Here is an 18,247-nt window from a genome sequence, read left to right as displayed (position 1 = left end):
TTTGTGTCTGTGAATTTGGCCCACTTTAAAAACATCACTCGTCCTTTCTTTGGACACTGTGAATGAGAGGCACAAATAGGTTGGATGATACAAAAATAACACTGTTTGAGTGTGAGACATAAGGAATGTTGGAGAATGGAGGCAATTTCCAACCCTGTTAAGTTTTTTTAGGAACAGGAGTTAGATAAAATATACTAAGGCTAGTCCTAACACAATTTAAAATTGTGACAAGTTGTGATGCCCCGCTATACTCCACATTTTTTTTCAGGTCCATTTGGGTTTTATACCCAGAAGGAGACCATTTTTCCAACTTAAGGCCCAATGCATATGGTCTACTAGCTACATAAAGATCTTCCACGTCAAGAAGGGGTTCCTTGGCGCACAGTGGCTAATGGTTCTGCCTCTTGTTACCAGGACTGCCTCAGTACCTCCTCCAAAGAGAATCTTCCTTAAGTCTTTCACGGTGTCAGACAACGAGGGACATCCTGTTTGGAAAATCACCCTGTGAAAAATAATAAACAGTAAAATATGAACATGACAAAATGGAGAACAAAATGATTATCCTCTCCCTGTCCTCGGGACAAGTCAACTGTCATCCCCAACTGATGGCCCAAATTTTGGGAATTTTCTAAATTTCTATATAGGATATCCTAAAGTACAATAAAACACCTAGCCACATGCCACCCAAATGAGACTGCCACAAAAACAAACAGGTAACACAGGGCTGTTCTTGGACTAATGTCAAACATGTGATCCATGACATGCATAGATGAAAAGACATGGAGACATATGGAGTGGAATTTCTTATATTGGATGGATGAAACTTTTAGTTTATATATATATATAGAATTTTTTTCCTGTTCCTCATTGGATATTTTCCCTCAAATTGTGCGTAAAAATCACATAACTACAAGGAGAGAGAACATGATTATTGAAGAATAAAGGAAACCACCCATCTGTTTTCGATTTTTACTTTTTTCTTTCAATTTAATACATTTCAAAAAGTTTTATACATTTAATAAAAAAGCTGCCACATTTACAGATTCATGTAAATTAATTTGGGAACAAAAATAATTAGCAGCAGCAACACATACAGTTTCATATCTGTACAAGTCTAGAATGTTTTTGCTTTTTTTTATTGTTGCAAAAAATAGATTTCTGGTCAGGTGAATTTAAAAGTCAGTCTTTTTAGAGCAGCTTTTTTTGAAACTGCACAGACAACACGGCATTAACTTTTTTCGTTTCTACAACATTTCATTCTTCGTTCCATTACAGCAATGAAATAACCACGAAAATCAGCCTAAAAAAGTGGAACCACCCGCACGCCTACATTGTACTTTTTTTTTTTTTTACAAAGATTTTCAACTCAAACATATATTCCAATTTCAACCATGCCTGCACAAGACAAGTTACATCTGGATCCGTATATACAGAATAGATATATAAAAAAGACATAATGAACCACTCATTGTCCATAGCATGGAGAATTGTCCAAACAGCCCAAGTTTTTCTTGTATTATTTTGTATGTATTTATTTTTTGACAAACCCAAAAAAAGGCCAAAAAAATCCCTGTTTCGAAATGTGGTCAAACAGGAGCTGTCTTTATACAGCATGCGTTCTAAAGCAGTATCATGTTCATGGTCCACCAACATCGTATAATAGTGTCCTCACACACACAATCTACCCACTTTTTTAAATTTTTGACAAAGCCCGCCAACCCCATTTGGCCTGTGACCCATTCATGTAAAAAAAGAAGGCTTTTCTCACTGTTTTACTTGGTTGGTCCTTTTTCTTCCTCTTGTCTGAGGCGCTGAGATAGGAGTGTTCTCTTGTGCGAAATGGGAGAGCCCTGGCAAGCTCTCTCTCACTGTACGGAGGAAGTGAATCTTCTTCCTCAACTTTGTGATCTTTGTTGTCTCCTGTCTTGAATGTTGGAGATCGACCATAGCTGCGACTTGAATTTTGCCGCAAGCTCAGTTTGGATGGGGTTACAATGGTTTCCTCAATACCCCTTGATTTTCTTTCGAGAACACTGCTAAGGTAAGCATCATCATAACTCTGCCCCATTCGGGATATCCTTTTGGGCAGATGCTTGTCCTCTGGGGCTCGTATCCTAGACGGGCTGAATGACCAGCCTCTTTCGTTGTCTGAAAACAGTTCCCTGCCGTGGTTTCTCTTTCCATAGTAATCATCAGTTGGGCTGTCCTGGTATAGAGATCTTCCTCTCAACTCGGACCTCTCAAACCTCGGTGCTGTCCCGGGACCTCGGCTGTCAGCCCTACGGGACCTTTGTTTATATGAGTCTCCAAATGCAGCTAATTCGTCTGTAGAGACGGCTTGGACAGCCATTGGAAAGGCTTTCCTTTCTAAGACCTCTGATGTTGGTCTTTGAAGACTGTGAAAGAGAATAAACATTAGAATGGAGTTGCATGTAGGAAAAAAAATCATTTTTTGACATCCCTTAAAGGGGAACTAGCCAACTATTCTATGTAGTTGAAGCAGAATAAACTGTATCTCAACACTGAAGCCCATTATTAAATGATTATACAATGCATATTCACATGTTCTATTACATAGAAAACAAATGCTCCAATACCATGAACTCCCCCCCCCAAATTTATATATTGACTTAAAGGGGTATTCTAGTTGAAACAAGTTATACGAGATAGGGAATAACTGATTGGTGGAGATCCGACCACTGTGACCTCCACCGATCCTGAGAACGGGGGTCTGGTTGCTCCCAAATTAATAGAATAAAGGTCACACAAGAGCTCCACTGCTTCATTTATTTTAATGAGAGGACAGGAGACTGCTGGGTTCAAGTGTTCTCATTGAAATGAATGTAGCGGTGGCGCATTCACATAACCTCCGCTCCATTTATTTGGGGCCCGTTCTCAGGATTGGTGGGGATACCCCCACAATTAACTAGTTATCCCCTATTCCATGAGTAACGTGTCAATCAGATAATTAAAAATATAATCATATCAATTAAACATAAAGAAATAATCTACATAAAAAGTTGAGTAACATCTGATCTGCAGGTCACCATTACAATTAACAATTAATATTAAACATAATCTGAAAAGTGGAGTTCAGAGGTGGACGTACCTTCAATGTATATTTGAGAAGTGAAACAACACCACAAACAATAATAAAGAATATACTACAACAGGCAGCTTCATAATTAGAGATGAGCGAGCATACTCGCTAAGGACAATTACTCGAGCGAGCACTGCCCTTAGCGAGTACCTGCCCGCTCGGAAGAAAATATTCAGGTGTCGGCGGGGGGCAGCGGGGAAGAGCAGGGAGGAACGGAGGGTTGATCTCTCTCCCCCTCTCCCCCCCCCCCCCCGCTCCCTCCCACAACTCACCGCTCCCCTGCGCCGGCAGCCGAATCTTTTCTTCCGAGCGGGCAGGTACTCGCTAAGGGCAATGCTCGCTCGAGTAATTGCCCTTAGTGAGTATGCTTCCTCATCTCTATTCATAATGCTTATTTTGTCTTTTATTTCTAGATAAGCAGCATGTATGATGAAAATTATGCTTTTTCTAATATACTGAGCACTGTTACTAGTAAGAATCTTTGTGCCCTGCTGAAATTTACTTCATCTAGAGGCCTGAAAAGTAAACCTGTCAAAAGATCGACCCCTTTAAATATGCATTTGTAAAAAGCTCTAATATAACATCGGCCCAGACTGAATACCACCAGTCTCCCTACTCTAAAAAATGCTGATTTAGGAGGCAAAATGTAGTGTTTAATGCAGAAAGTGCTACTGACCAGCAGTTAATATGATGTATAATACACTCATTGTAAAAAAAAAGCAAGCTCTTAGAAAAAGTTGTCGTTTCACTGCAAAACTCGGCAAATGATTAGAGCTGTGATAAACGATCTCGTCCCCTGGGGCCCTAAAAGTGGCGCGTTATTGGGATGTAAGAAGCTGGATGGTCGTACCGACAAATTGCCCACCACATGGGCCGTTACGACCAGACTGACCAGACCTTTGGATGCATAAGGGCACACAAGGTGACCGGGCTCAAGACCCCTTGACAGACCACCAATAGATCTCCAACTGTTTCATTGTCCGCCATCCAAAGACTGGTGGCGCCATCATTACCATCCCTTGTGTCTCTCAGAACCATTTCCAGGCACTTGGCTGAAGGACATTTGGTCTGACAGTGTCCATTACATGTCCCGTCTTTGACACCCACCATCGCCTCCGTTTGCAGTGGTGTTGTGAACGACGAAACTGAACGCTACAGAGTGGAACGGGGTTGTCTTCAGTGACAAATCCAGGTTTAGTTTGGTTACTGAAAACGGACGTCTTTGTGTCTGGAGACCTAGAGGTGAGCGCCTCAGTTCTGCCTTTGCTGTGGAGCAGCACACTTCCCCCACTGCTGGTGTAATGGTCTAGGGGTCATCACATACAACAGTCGGTCACCCCTAGTAGTGGTAGGAGGGACAATGACAGCTCAGCGATATGTTCAGGACGTCCTGCAGCCACATGTGTTCCTCTCATGGCAGCTTCCAAGGGGCAGCAGGATAATGCTCAGCCGCACATACAAGGGGGTCACAGGAATGTCCCCACAACATTGATATACTTCCGTTGCCTGCATGGTTACCAAATTTTTCGCCAGTAAAACATGTATGGGACCATCTGGTATGCCAACTTCGACAGTCTATGAGATTGGACAATCTAGTGGCTGAGTTAAAGTGAATATGGACCAAAATGCCACACAATACTATACAGAACCTGTGTGGCTCCATGCCTGCCAATATCACATCTTCTATCCAAGCTAGAGGTGGTACAACAGGGTATTAGAGCCTCCATGCCTTGCCGTATCACATCTTGTATCCAAGCTAGAGGTGGTACAACAGGGTACTAGATCCTCCATGCTTGTCCGTATCACATCTTGTATCCAAGCTAGAGGAGCTACAACAGGGTACTAGAGCCTCTATACCCACCCATATCACATCTTGTATCCAAGCTAGAGGCAGTACAACGGTACTAGAGCCTCGATGCCGGCCTGTACACATCTTGTATCCAAGCTAGAGGTGGGACAACAGGGTACTAGATCCTCCATGCTTGTCCGTATCACATCTTGTATCCAAGCTAGAGGAGCTACAACAGGGTACTAGAGCCTCTATACCCACCCATATCACATCTTGTATCCAAGCTAGAGGCAGTACAACGGTACTAGAGCCTCGATGCCGGCCTGTACACATCTTGTATCCAAGCTAGAGGTGGGACAACAGGGTACTAGAGCCTCTATGTCCATCCGTATTACATCTTGTATCCAAGCTAGATGCAGTACAACGGTACTAGACCCTCCATGCCTGCCTGTATCACATCTTGTATCCAAGCTAGAGGTGATACAACAGGGTACTAGAGCCTCTATGCCCACTCGTATCACATCTTGTATTCAAGCTAGAGGCAGTACAACGGTACTAGAGCCTCCATGCCCGTCTGTATCACATCTTGTATCCAAGCTAGAGTTGGTGCAACAGGGTACTAGAGCCTCTATGCCCACCCGTATCACATCTTGTATCCAAGCTAGAGGCACTACAATGGTACTAGAGCCTTCATGCCCGTCTGTATCACATCTCGTATCCAAGCTAGAGGCGGTACAACAGGGTACTAGAGCCTCTATGCCCACCCGTATCACATCTTGTATCCAAGCTAGAGGCGGTAAAACAGGGTACTAGAGCCTTCATGACCTCCTGTATCACATCTTGTATCCAAGCTAGAGGCGGTACAACAGGGTACTAGAGCCTCCCTACAGGGGGTCAGTTTTTTATAATAAATTCTCCTTTCGCTCTGAAGTTGTAATCATTTATCAGTGTTACAATCGCACAGAGAAGGTTTCATTCCATCTTGACAGCTTCTTCTAGGGGAGGGATTGTTTTTTGGCAATGAGTGTATAACTCTGATTTAATAGTTAGGATCATCTAGAAATCACTTACCTACTCCTGAAGTTCTCCCTGTCATCTCGGAATTTGGAACAAGTTGCGGATCTGGCTGTGGCCCCTACCACACCGGACCAGTACTCCTTGTCTCCGTCAATGGTGCAACTGGTAGGTAACGGCTTCCTGCGCATTTGTCGATAGGAACGGTTAAACTGAGAATTGTCTTCATGCAGAGAGCTTAACTCTGAGATTGTGTGGCTGTCTGAAGGAAAAGAGTGGTAAGACAGTGATAACAGAGTCAGTGAGCAGGAGTATTTATCGAAAATCCTTGGTTAAAGTTTATCTGTTCCATGGAAAAGCTGGGTGACAACCACTATGAACATCTCATTCGGTAGCCAAGAAGGCTGAATCAATACTTGGCCTTCGTATTACATAAATTAATGCATCAGTCACTTGTCCTCAGATTCATATCTACTTAAGTAGATCTGTAGTACAGAAAAGCAGAATGGGGCTCCAACTTTCCTAGAAGCAGATATGAACAATGAGAATGACCATTCACTGGGCACTGAAGTACCTAGCACAGAGGTAGGTTACTTGATAGTTATAGAGTTTAGGGAATTTCGGCAATAAACTGATTCTCCAACTTCTTGACACAGCCATAACATTTCCTGCAGCCAACTATAGGGAAGAGCCCTGTATACAGATTTATATAGCCACCACTAGAGGGAGCTCAGTACATAAAGATTTATACCATCACCACTATGAGGAGCTCCCTATATACAGATTTATGCAGCTGCCACTAGGGGGAGCTCATTACATAAAGATTTCCAGAGCCACCACTAGAGGGAGCTCCCTGTATTTTAGAGCTTTCATTGAGTTATGCTTTGAGCTCCCACTAGTAGTGGCTGCAGGAATCAAGAGTTATATCACTTACGTGTTTAGGGAGTCGGAGACAACTTTATAACTCGGCAAAACCTCTTTAAATTTCCATAAAAAGTAGTACATTATTTGGGGCTCTCAGTGTGATGGGGCGCATTCTAAGTTTTGCTATGGGGCCTATGATTTGTCCATCCTGATTATTGGGGACTTCATATCACTAGCGTATGCCACCTGTATACAATATACAGGAGTGTAAACCCTGTAATCCCTGGTGATTGCTACAACAAAGTCAAAATGGCACTTGAAAAGCAACAAGCCACTTTGGGGCACATTTACCTAAGAACAGCATTTCATATGCATCTCTGGTTGTCTATGCTCTAAAAAGCTAGCTTTGTGCTACAATTTATGTCAGTTTTTGGTGTAAATTCTAGCAAATTTGGCAGGCCTTTGGCGCCCTGCTCCTTCCAGTAAGCCCCACCCACTTTTAGGAAGGTCAAAAGAACAAAGAGTTACAAATTTTTGCACGAGTACAGCTTCTGCAAAAATTTCTGACACTTTTATATCACATGCAAGCTAGAGATGAGCGAGCACACTCGGATAAACTGCATTCTCGTCCGAGCAGGCTTGGGGGGGGCAAGCCGGGGGGGGGGAGGGGAGAGAGAGATCTCTCTCTCACTATCCCCCCCACCACCCTTTTGAGCCTGCTCGGACAAGAATGCAGTTACTCGAGAAGAGCGATGCTCGCTCGAGTAACCGCCTTATCCGAGCGTGCTCGTTTATCTCTGATGCAAACGCTTTTAGAAATTCCCCTGTTGGTCCTGCTCAACTTCTTTCAAGGGGCCACTGACTATAATGGGCTAGTCATGTAGTCTCTGAAGACGGACAACAGCTTTCTTAGCTGCCACTTCATACCAATGATCTGTAGGGGCACATCGGTCAGGATTGCCAATATTCCATCAATGCCATCTTTACACAAAATACTTACCTCTTTTCATTCCTGCAGCCCCCTTTACTCTTGGGCATTCACATAGTCTGCGGCAACATAAGGCAATGAAAAAGACTGCAAGCTGTGGGAGTGGGGAGACGTGGGTACCTGCAGAGTCTCGTGTCGGGTTCGGGGATACCAAGTTTATACAGTATTTTTAGATTTTGCTTTCTGTTACCATATTCTGACACCTATATCTTTTTGTTTCTTTCCATTGATGGGCTGTGTGATGCCTTGTTTTTGTGAGGTGCACTAGAGTTTCTAGAGGTACCATATTTGGGTACATATGACTTTTGGATAACTTTTTATTCATTTTTTTGTAAGAGACGGGGGTCTCCTTTTGGGATAGCAATGACAGCAGCATCCAAGTGGTTAAAAAGCCACACTGTTGCAGGTGAATTCCAGATGGCACTCACTGGGTATAACGAAGGCTCGGTTCCTGAGCCAACTCTATATCCCCCTCCACAGCAAACAATGAGGTACATGTACGTCATTTTTTGTTAAGGGGTTAACCCTTTCCAATCCACTGTTTGACGTCTTCCTACATTCTGATTGAAGATTGTACAGGGTATTCTTACCTTCTATTGCCAGCCACTCTGCTATCGGAGCCTCTCTGGCGCACACACACTGGCTTTAGCCAGCAGATGGCAACGTTGTATAACAGCAAAAGGAGAAAGCCTTTTAGGAAACCCTGAATCCAAAATTGGATTGGAAAGGGTTAAGGGTCTGGGTCCTGTATTGTTTATAGGATCTGCTCAGGGATCTGGGGTCTGTTTTCATTCAAAGGATCTGTATATATACTAACCTACTAAAAGTATTTGGACAGCCCTATCAGTAGAATGGATCGGGTCTTATTAGCATGTCATGTGTCCTAAGCCATAAGATGCAAACTCTTGGAGGTGTCGGCCATAGTTTGTGATGGGAACTGCACGCCATTAGATATATGGGTTATACTGCTGCACACAAGCCGTCTATCACAAAATGCAATGCATTGTCTCATCTACAATGGTGCAAGGAGCGTTGTCATTGGACAGTTTAGCAATGGAAGAACATCTATCACGTCTTCATATCAGATGGAGGTACCTGGCTGTGGAGGAGGCCTTGAGAACACCTTTTGCCCGAGTGTGTTGTGCCAACAGTTAAGTACGACGGAGGTTCCTTTATTGTCTGGGGACGTTCCATTTGGCATAGTCTCATTCCGCTGGTTGCAGTGGCAAGAACCATGAACACTGAAGTGTACCCTGACATTGTAGCCAATAATGTGGCAATACTCTGGGAATGGTCAGCCATACTTCCAGCAAGACAACGCTCCTCATCACAAATCCAACACCGCTTTACGTTGGTTTGAGGATATGGATGTTCCACTATTGGACTGGCTGCACAGAGTCCCGACCTGAACATCTTTGAGACAAACTGGGTCAGGAAATATGAACAGTGTCCATCATCTTTGAGAGAACTTGCCAGACATTTGCAGGATGGATGGAGGGAAATAACAGCTGAAGTGTATCAGACGTTAGTAGAAAGTATGCACAGAGAATATCTGATGTCATTAGGTCAAAAGGAGCCCGACTAAGTATTAACATATAGAAATGAATACTACTTTTGATTCTTGCTCATGTGTCCAATTACTTTTGGTAGGACAGTGTATTTAGGGTTTTGGTCTGGGATCTGTATTAGCTTAGGATCCTGATTGATCCCATTTATTTATATTAGGGCCCATTAGGTTTCCGTTAGGGTTTTACTATTCTAGCCATTGTAAACAGTGAAACCCCTAGCGGAACAGAAACCAGCGTCGATGTGACCAGAGCCTTATCCTATAAACAGACATAGGCTGCAGCCATATTTCAGTCCCTATAGAAGCTTCTAACCCTGAGATGCCACCAGTACGTCTGTGTTTATGTTCCTCTCAGCTGAACAGTATATAATATATTTCTGGGACAATGCGAGGCTGAAAATGACAACTTGTAACCGGTGAGTCACTGTGTAGGTGGACGCCAAGTTCACATAAAAATGACTCAATTGAACACATTCTGAAATCTTAGATGAAACCTGCAACTCTTGAGATGAAATTCGCTGTAAGCGAAGACGTTCCGTATGGCGCACTTACATCGTTCTCGCATCCTGCGCGCTGGGTCAAACTGAGCCAACTCCTTCTCCACGTAGTACAGAACCTTCATCGAGTCTCGCTCCTTGTCTGCCTGGATGCGGTAACCTTTACGCACTGAAGAACACAGACGGGATATATTATTGTAGGAAATGTATCTGACCGTTCTATGTGTCTGATGCTTCACGGAAAGGTCACTGCTGCAAGATAAGCACACGCTTCTTCAGAGGCCGCCTGCACACGGGCGGATTATTGCTGCGGAATCCACGGTGGGTGTCTGCAGATCTACAGCAGATACCGTCCATAGCATGCTATGGGAAATAAGCGCTTCCTGCACATGAGCGGAAATCAATTGTGATTTCTGTTCACAGAGGGAAAAAAAATCACAGCATGCTCAATTTTTGCGCATAGACTCCGCATAGATTTTGCATAGATGCCCTCTGACCCGCGGCCTGTCCACAATTAACATTGCGGATAGGTCGTGGATTCCGCGTCAACGCCTAGTGACGGCACGGGAAAAATAAACATTTGAAAAAAAAAAATTGTACTGCGCATGTCCGACGGCGACCATCGGCAGTACAGAAAATGAAGAGAAAATACAGGTACGCTGTGGTCAACGGCCTCATTCAGAGATGGAATCCGCTGCGGGAACCTGCATACGGAATCCGGCTCTACCGTGTGCAGGCGGCCTTAGAGAGACCCTCTGGTTTTAGGACAAAATTCTTCTCGTCGTGCCTCTGATTCTTCAGTTTCTGGTCTTGTTTTAGGCTTTTCAGGATGGCCGATGCAATCTTCAGACTACCTAATACCTGCAGTGCATTGGTAGCGTTAGACTACGAATGCACTATACCTGCTCTCGGATTGGACAGAGCTGATCATGTGATCCGCATTGGCCAATCAGAGAGAAATGTGCATTAAATAGTTAGATAATTGCTTTGGCCATCATGGATGGCCAAAAACAGGGTCCGAAACTGGTTGTTCAGAGGGGCAGCAGAGAAGAATAACTGCAGGTAATATACCCCCAACCCCTCTGGTCAGAATTTTGTCCCAAAACCTGACATCCACATTAAAGACTCTGTGCTGCTGAAGTACCTCTTTTGTGTCCATTTGCCCCCTAATCTGAATTCACTGCCCCATTCATATGCCAACATGCCATCTTCTCCTGAAATACTATGTGCTGCTGTGGGATCCTGCTGCTCCCACTATTTACTATGTCCTTCCACTTGTCCCCATCCACCTCCGCACATCATGAGTGATATTGGATTTACCATTCTGCCCTCCCAACGAGTCACTCTGCACTAGCGGTGGAACATGCTGCTTTTCCATTATCATTGGTGGTGGGACTGGAGCGACAGGAACAGTGGAGATGTAATATGGAGGGCAGGCGGTGGGCACGGTGGGAGGATATCCAATCTTTGCAGCCTTGCCTGCTTCATACACTGCAGAAGAGAAAGAAACAACATGATGGGATAAAAATACATTTTTTACAAACATTCTGAAAAGTGAAGCAAATTATTAATGATGCAATGTATACTCAGTATACAGGGAGCTCCCTCTAGTGGTGGCTACAGTAAGCAGAATTTACTATTTACGTATATGAAGGAGATTTGGAGAACAAAACTCCACCATACAGAAGTCTGTTTTTTTACAAGGCTCCGTGGACAATTTTTTTTAAGAAGGGCAAACATGACTCCAAAAGCATTTTAATTTTCAATGAGGACCACATAGATAATTAGACAATGATTGGCCACTTTATTAGAGACACCAGCCCTTCACAATTGGAGCTTCTATGTATGGAAATTAGACCCGTGACCCCAGAGTGCAGTATAAAATCATGTGAGTAAGTTTTCCATGGATCAGTTTGAGTGTGAATCCGCATTAGAATGGAAAACTGAGCGATCTGAGCGACTTCCAATGAGGTCTGGTCATTGGTGTTAGATTAGGGAGGCCACGCTTTCATATACTGTCAATTTTGTGGGTTGATAGTATAGGAAATCTCATACAGAGGTGTGGAGAGTCTATTGAGAATGGTGTGAGGAAAAACATCCAGCGAAAGGGGATCCTGTAGAAATAAACAACTTGTTGACAAAAGGGGTCAGAGGAGGATGTCAAGAACTGTTCTGACAAACAGGCAATGCACAGTCCAGCAAATTACAGCCAGATACAATATTGATCCTTCAATTAACGTATCAGAAAGCACAACTTGTTGTTCCCTAGCACAGATGGGCTATACCAGTAGGCGACCAGTTCCAGCGCCATTGCTGTCTAAGAGATACAAAAAGGTAAGACTCCAGTGGGCAAAGGGGTCAAAAACTTGTATTACTGAGCAGCGGAAATACATATGTCTGGTCAGATGAATGCAGATTTGTATTGCACCATGCTGACGGAAGGGTCAGGAATTGGCGCGAGCAGCATAAATCGATGAACCTTTCCTGTCAGGTGACAACAATTCAGACTCGTAGAGGTGGAGTAATGTTGTGGGGAATGTTTTTTTGGCAGACTCTGGGTCCTGTGATATGTGAGGATGGATGCCATGATGAATTGCGAAAGGAGGTCCAACACCCTACTAGATGGTGGTCCAACACCCTACTAGATGGTGGTCCAACACCCTACTAGATGGGGGTTCCAAATAAAGTGACCATTCAGTGTACAGTAGTAGTAGTAGAGAAATTAATATTATATAGGTCTGGAGCAATCTAAATCAATTTTAATGGTGTGACTGGTCTTTTAATGAAAAGGATGTGGGCGGAGTATAATGAGGGAGTACATCAGGGGGGCTCATTTGGCATCTTCTGGGCATGAGTAGGTTCTGCACATACTGATACTAGGATACACAGCCGCAACACAGGTGATACTCACGGGCTCTTGGACAGCAGCAGGTTTCCGGGCAGCAAGGACAGCGAACGTAACAGCAACAGCTGTGGGGGCAGCATTGGCACCAACAAAGGCCCACCATGGCGAAGAAGAGGAATGTTCCGATTATGACCAAGCAGACAAATACCCATTCTGCAAATGACAAAGAAGATTTGCTGATCAGTGCACAATGAAGGTGTGATAACTCCACCATAATACAATCCAGTCATTGGCAGTTTATCCTCGGCTACCTGTGCCACCATTCTAAAATGTTGATCAGGTGATGATACATAAGAAAGTAGGAGTTAAAGGGCATGTCTCATGGGTGCATTCGTAGCTGATGCCTGTCTGTATGAAATTGCATTGGTTAAAGGGGTGGTCTCACTACCATGTACCCTATGGACATGGTAGTGAGCATATGGACATCAGAGGTTTCTGTCTCCCCTCTATGTGTGAGAATGGCAGTTGTGGCTGCTGGGGAAATTTATGTCCCCAAAAATAACAGCTGATCGCAGGGCCAGCTTATTTTTAAAAAGCAGTTGTCTTCATGAAATAACCCCTCCAGTGCAGAGGTGGCTGCTTCTTAAAGGGGATATCAAGCTAAAGAATCATCTTCTTACAAGTCTCAGATATATGGACTCTTTGATGTTGGACCACCACTGACCTCTAGGGTGCAGCACTCTATAGAGCCTGAATGCCTTTGGCATTGCCTAGTCTTCCTTTACTGGAAATATCTCACTATTCTGGGTATATATTTGAGGTTACAAGGTTTTCGTAGTTGGGACCACCTTCTTGAGGTTGTACTGTCTCCACTCATCATCCTATGGATAGGCCTACATGCCAGTGGTCAACTAGTCAAGGATCCATTATTAGTTATCATAGCAAGCACTCTGCATTGTCTAAGAGCAGTGACTTGAGCATCGCTATTAGCTTTATATTAACCCCTTAAGGACAGGGTCTATTTTGGGCTTAAGGACACAATGATTTTTGCCGGATTTTCTTCTCCATTTATCAAAAGTCATAACTTTTTTATTTTTCCGTCGACGCGGCCGTATAAGGGCTTGTTTTTTGCGTGGCAAACTGTAGTTTTTATCGGTGCCACTTTTGGGTACAATGACTATATTGTAAAAGTTTTATTTTTTTTTATTATGATCATAGGAAGAGAAAATGCATCAATTCTGATGCAGATGTTTTTTTTTACAGTGTTAATCATGCAGCATAAATGACACAATCCATTTTTTCTGCGGGTCGGTACGATTACAACGATACCAAAATTCTTACATTTTTTTTAGGTTTTTCCACTTTTCTGCAATAAAAACCCTTTTTTTGGAATTTTTTTTTTTCTAAATCACTGCATTCAAAGTCCTGTAACTTTTTTATTTTTTATGTACAGAGCTCTATAAGGGCTTCTTTTTTGCGAGACGAGCTGTAGATTTTATTGGTACCATTTTGGGGAACATACGACTTTTTTGATCACTTTTATTGCATTTTGAGGGAGGCAAAATGCTAAAAATTAGCATTTTGCCTCCGTTTTTTAGCGTTTTTTTTTTACGCTTTTTTCTGTGCACAGTCAAAAGCATATGCAGCTTATTGTACGTGTCGTTACGGACGCGACAATACCAAATATGTGGGATTTTAATTCTTTTTAACTTTTTTTATGCTAATATGAGAAAACGCATAAAATATAACGCATATATCGCATATATCTCGCATATATCGCGAGAGCCTGGCAACTTCACAGAGGGAGCGCGCTCCCTCTGTGAACTCTTCCTATGCCGCAATCTACATAGATCGCGGCAGGGAAGGGGTTAACAGCGGGGGGCTCCCGCTGCGGGATAGCGCAAGATCATATGTCGCTATCCCCAGGATGTAAGTTTACGCCCTGGTGCGGGAAGTACCCCGCTGCCAGCACGTAAACTTACGCCCTGGAGCGGGAAGGGTTTAATGCACCTACCTAGCGAAAACTTGTGGCAATTAAAATATTCCTTAATCTGAAGACCCCTCATAATGCAGGAGAAGGGTTACAATAACTTCGAGCTACACAAAAGGCAACGGACACTGGATAGGGGAGATGAACATGAGTCTGGAGGATCAGAGAGGTATGGACGAGATGACTGGACTTATCTGAGAACAGTATGAATGTCTGAATTTTGGAAGAATTAAGAAACAATCCTCTCTGATCAACCACCTTGCGGTTAAAGGGTTTTTCGAGTGCTAAACGATTGATTAACTAAGGATAGATCATCAATAGTTGATTGGGAAGGGTCCACCACTTGTGATCCCCACTGATCAGTTGATTGAAGAAGCTGCGAAACTCAAATAAGAGCAGCTGCCTCTTCTCACATGACTGAGAGCAACTCAGTCCCATTCAAGTAAATGGGATTCAGCTGCATGATCGGGCACAGCTGCTAAATAGTGTGCAGTACTGTGCCTAGTATTGAGTGAAGCAGCCACAACACTCACCCAAGCACTTTTGCTACTTTAGGGTGCATTCCTACGAACGTATATCGGTTCGATTTTCACGCCAAGCCGATATACGTCCTCCTCGTGTGCAGGGTGGGGGAGGATGGAAGAGCCATGAGCAGGAACTGAGCTCCTGCCCCCTCTCTGCCTCCTCTCCGCCCCTCTGCACTATTTGCAATGAAAGGAGGTGGGGCGGGGGGGGGGGGCTAATTCGAGCAACTTAGCCCCGCCCCCATCCCGCCTACTTTCATTGCAAATAGTGCAGAGGGGCGGAGAGGTGGCAGAGAGGGAGCGGGAGCTCAGTTCCTGCTCCTGGCTCTTTCATCCTCCCCCCCCTGCACACAAGGACAACGTATATCGGCTCGGCGTGCAAACCGAGCCGATATACGTTCGTAGGAATGCAGCCCACATCAGCTGATCTGTAGAATCCGGAGCCGGCCGTCGACTTGACTCCCATTGAAATCAATAGGAGCGCCTCGATGCCCCGATACTTCCTGCTCAGGACAGGACATGTTGTCCTGATTACGGACCCGGGCAGTAAGCATTGGGGCAGAACGGGGCAACCAATGATGTAAATGGGAGTGAAGCTGGCACTGCCCCGGCTTCCTCTGACAACTGCTGACGGATGTCCTGCCCGCGGCACTGACAGCAGACAGGATGATCAGCTGATGGACAGGGGTCTCAAGCGGTGAATCCCCATCCATCAACCACTAATGATTTATCCATTCGTAGGTCATTAATGAAAAAAAACAGGAATACCTTTTTAAAATTAAGACATTGTCCCCTGCTTCCCATCAGAGTTAACCCTCTGCAATCCAATTTTGGATTCAGGGTTTCCTAGGGGGCTTTCTCTTTCTGCTGTCCGCGGTTCTGACGCAGCTTCTTCTCGGTCCCCGCGAATCTTCTTTTTCATCTCCTCTGGCCAGGGATTGAAAAATCCCTGCCTTGGAAGCGATGGCTGTGATTGGTTGACACTTAGCCAATCACAGCTAGCACTCAATGAATGGCTGTGAGTTGTTCATCGAGCGCTGGAGGCAGGGAATTTTCAATCTCTGGCCAGAAGAAATGAAGAGAAACAGTGTCGGGAACCGAGAGTTAGCTGCAGCAGCGTTGGACAGCGCTTCTAAGGTGATGTGTACTGTTTTTTTTATTTTTTCCTACAGCTATCGCATTTTCATGTGCTGAGGGGCAACAGAGAGGAAGGCTCCACAGGGAAACATGGGCTACAAAACCTCATGAGTTGCGGGCATATCGCCGGACCTGTGAGGTTTTTGTGTCAGGTTGTTGCATGCTACAAAACGTCACATGTGTGCATGAACCTATAAGAAAGCATAGGCTTTACATACATGCGATTCGTAGCAACGCGACAAAATCGCGCTACTTTGTCACCAATGTGAAGGAAGCCTAAATGTTGCAGTGTCTCATGCATTATGGGTGGTAAGCAGCTTATCACCCTTGTTGCTCCAATGAAGACTATTTTCATTTTGGCCCAGGATTTAGGGTTTGAATTGCGTTTCCACAGGCGGGTTTGAATTGCGTTTCCCGCAGCGATAATCCGGCCGCAGGGAACGCAGTGAACGCTCTCCTAGCGTTGCTATGAAGAGCGCTTCCCCCCTGTCTACGAGTGATGATGATGCATGCTGCGAATTTACCGCAATGCTTCCCGGTCAACCCACCTGTCAGATAGGCTGACAGCGAAGATCCGTCTGCTGGCTACTGCTCCCGAGCGGTGGTATCTCCGCCGCGAGATACCACAACGACCGTGGACAGGCAGCCTTACTATAGTCAAAAGTGAAACGCCACCTAAAGGGAATGTCTCATGTATGTACCATTAGTGTCAGTAGTAACAGATAAATATTGTGTTCATTTCTGTTTTATAATATATATTGTAGCTATTTCTAAAAGCTTCCCGGGGCAGCCATACTGGGGACACAGTATGTATTATCAATATAAACAGGGCAGCCGAGTGTGTGTTTTATGAATGGGATTTGAGGGATACATTTCATAGATTATTACAGTCTTCAGAAAATAATGCAGTACCCCCCCCCCCTCCAGAAAGTGACAGAGGAGCAACATGCAGAGTATAATAGAGAGGTTATTACTCCCCCATAATATCTGATGATAATGAGATAACTCTACTCATTCTATCCAAGTCAATGCTGATAAGTCAGGGGTGGTAAACAGGATGTGTCAAGACAGTCAGACTGCTCTAGTGGCTAGTTTTAAAGTGCACCTGAATTTATAACAAATTTTCTAAAATATAACAGATTTTCCTTACCCGATCATTAGCCACTATTTGCACGGTTTCATGTTTTTAAGTCCTGATTTTCATTTTTGTGCTGCCCTGCTGTTTGCAATCCATTTTCAGGCAGGGGGCATGTCACAAGCCTATCATTCTTCCAGTAGTTCACTGCCCTGAACTTCCTTTCCTCACTCCCCAAGCTGCATTGTGCTGTCTCTGGTCCAATTATCAGGGAGGCAGTATCTGATTGCCCACCCCTCTGCTGTGCCAGGACGATTGTAGGAATTGGACATTCAGAGGCATTATGGCCAAATGATTAGTGAACCTAGAGTAACATGCAGACAGACACCCACATGTTGTAACATCAGGAGACATATAAGATTGTTCATAGTGTCTGCAGATCTGTCAGCATGTGAAAATAGCCCCTCCCTCACTTACTACAGAAGCTCGGATTGCAGAGAGGCTTTAAGAAAGATCCCTAGTGGCAGCCACTTCAGCCTTGATTTACAGTAGTAAAACACAACATTTTTTTATTAAAGTATATTATGAGGTTGATGAGACGCACAGAAGCTATTAGATGAGCATACGTTGTCTGAAAAGTTAGTGCCCCTTTAAGATTCCTTTTATATGGATGGTCACATTAAAAAAAACAAACTTTTAATATATTATTGTAATAAAATTCTGATTTAATTAAAATTTCATTTTCATTTGAAACATTGCCTCTCTTATATTAACAGATCTAACATGAGCCATTAAGCCGCACCACACTAACGAGCTATCAGTTTAGGAGGAAGGTAGGCAGGTGCACAGGAGAACGC

General features: G+C 44.1%; 1 protein-coding gene across 2 annotated transcripts in view; it reads right to left on the bottom strand.

Annotated features, from left to right (window-relative positions):
• Positions 1-209: 209 nt before the first annotated feature.
• ILDR2 (immunoglobulin like domain containing receptor 2) overlaps positions 210-18,247 on the bottom strand; it is a 234,264-nt gene continuing 216,226 nt past the window's right edge. The window contains exons 5-10 of one of the 2 annotated variants that reach the window (XM_066598554.1): positions 12,731-12,877; positions 11,140-11,310; positions 9,875-9,988; positions 5,961-6,165; positions 1,769-2,396; positions 210-502 (exon numbers count right to left, since the gene is read on the bottom strand). In XM_066598554.1, coding sequence (XP_066454651.1) covers positions 467-502; positions 1,769-2,396; positions 5,961-6,165; positions 9,875-9,988; positions 11,140-11,310; positions 12,731-12,877 — 1,301 coding nt within the window. In that variant the 3' untranslated portion in view covers positions 210-466. Of the gene's footprint in view, positions 503-1,133; positions 2,397-5,960; positions 6,166-9,874; positions 9,989-11,139; positions 11,311-12,730; positions 12,878-18,247 lie in introns of those variants that run through there. The other variant, XM_066598553.1, reaches the window with a different exon arrangement.

This window comes from Eleutherodactylus coqui, chromosome 4 (assembly GCF_035609145.1).
Source record: "Eleutherodactylus coqui strain aEleCoq1 chromosome 4, aEleCoq1.hap1, whole genome shotgun sequence".
Classification (NCBI taxonomy): Eukaryota; Metazoa; Chordata; class Amphibia; order Anura; family Eleutherodactylidae; genus Eleutherodactylus; species Eleutherodactylus coqui.
This window is presented reverse-complemented; position numbering and strand designations above follow the sequence as displayed.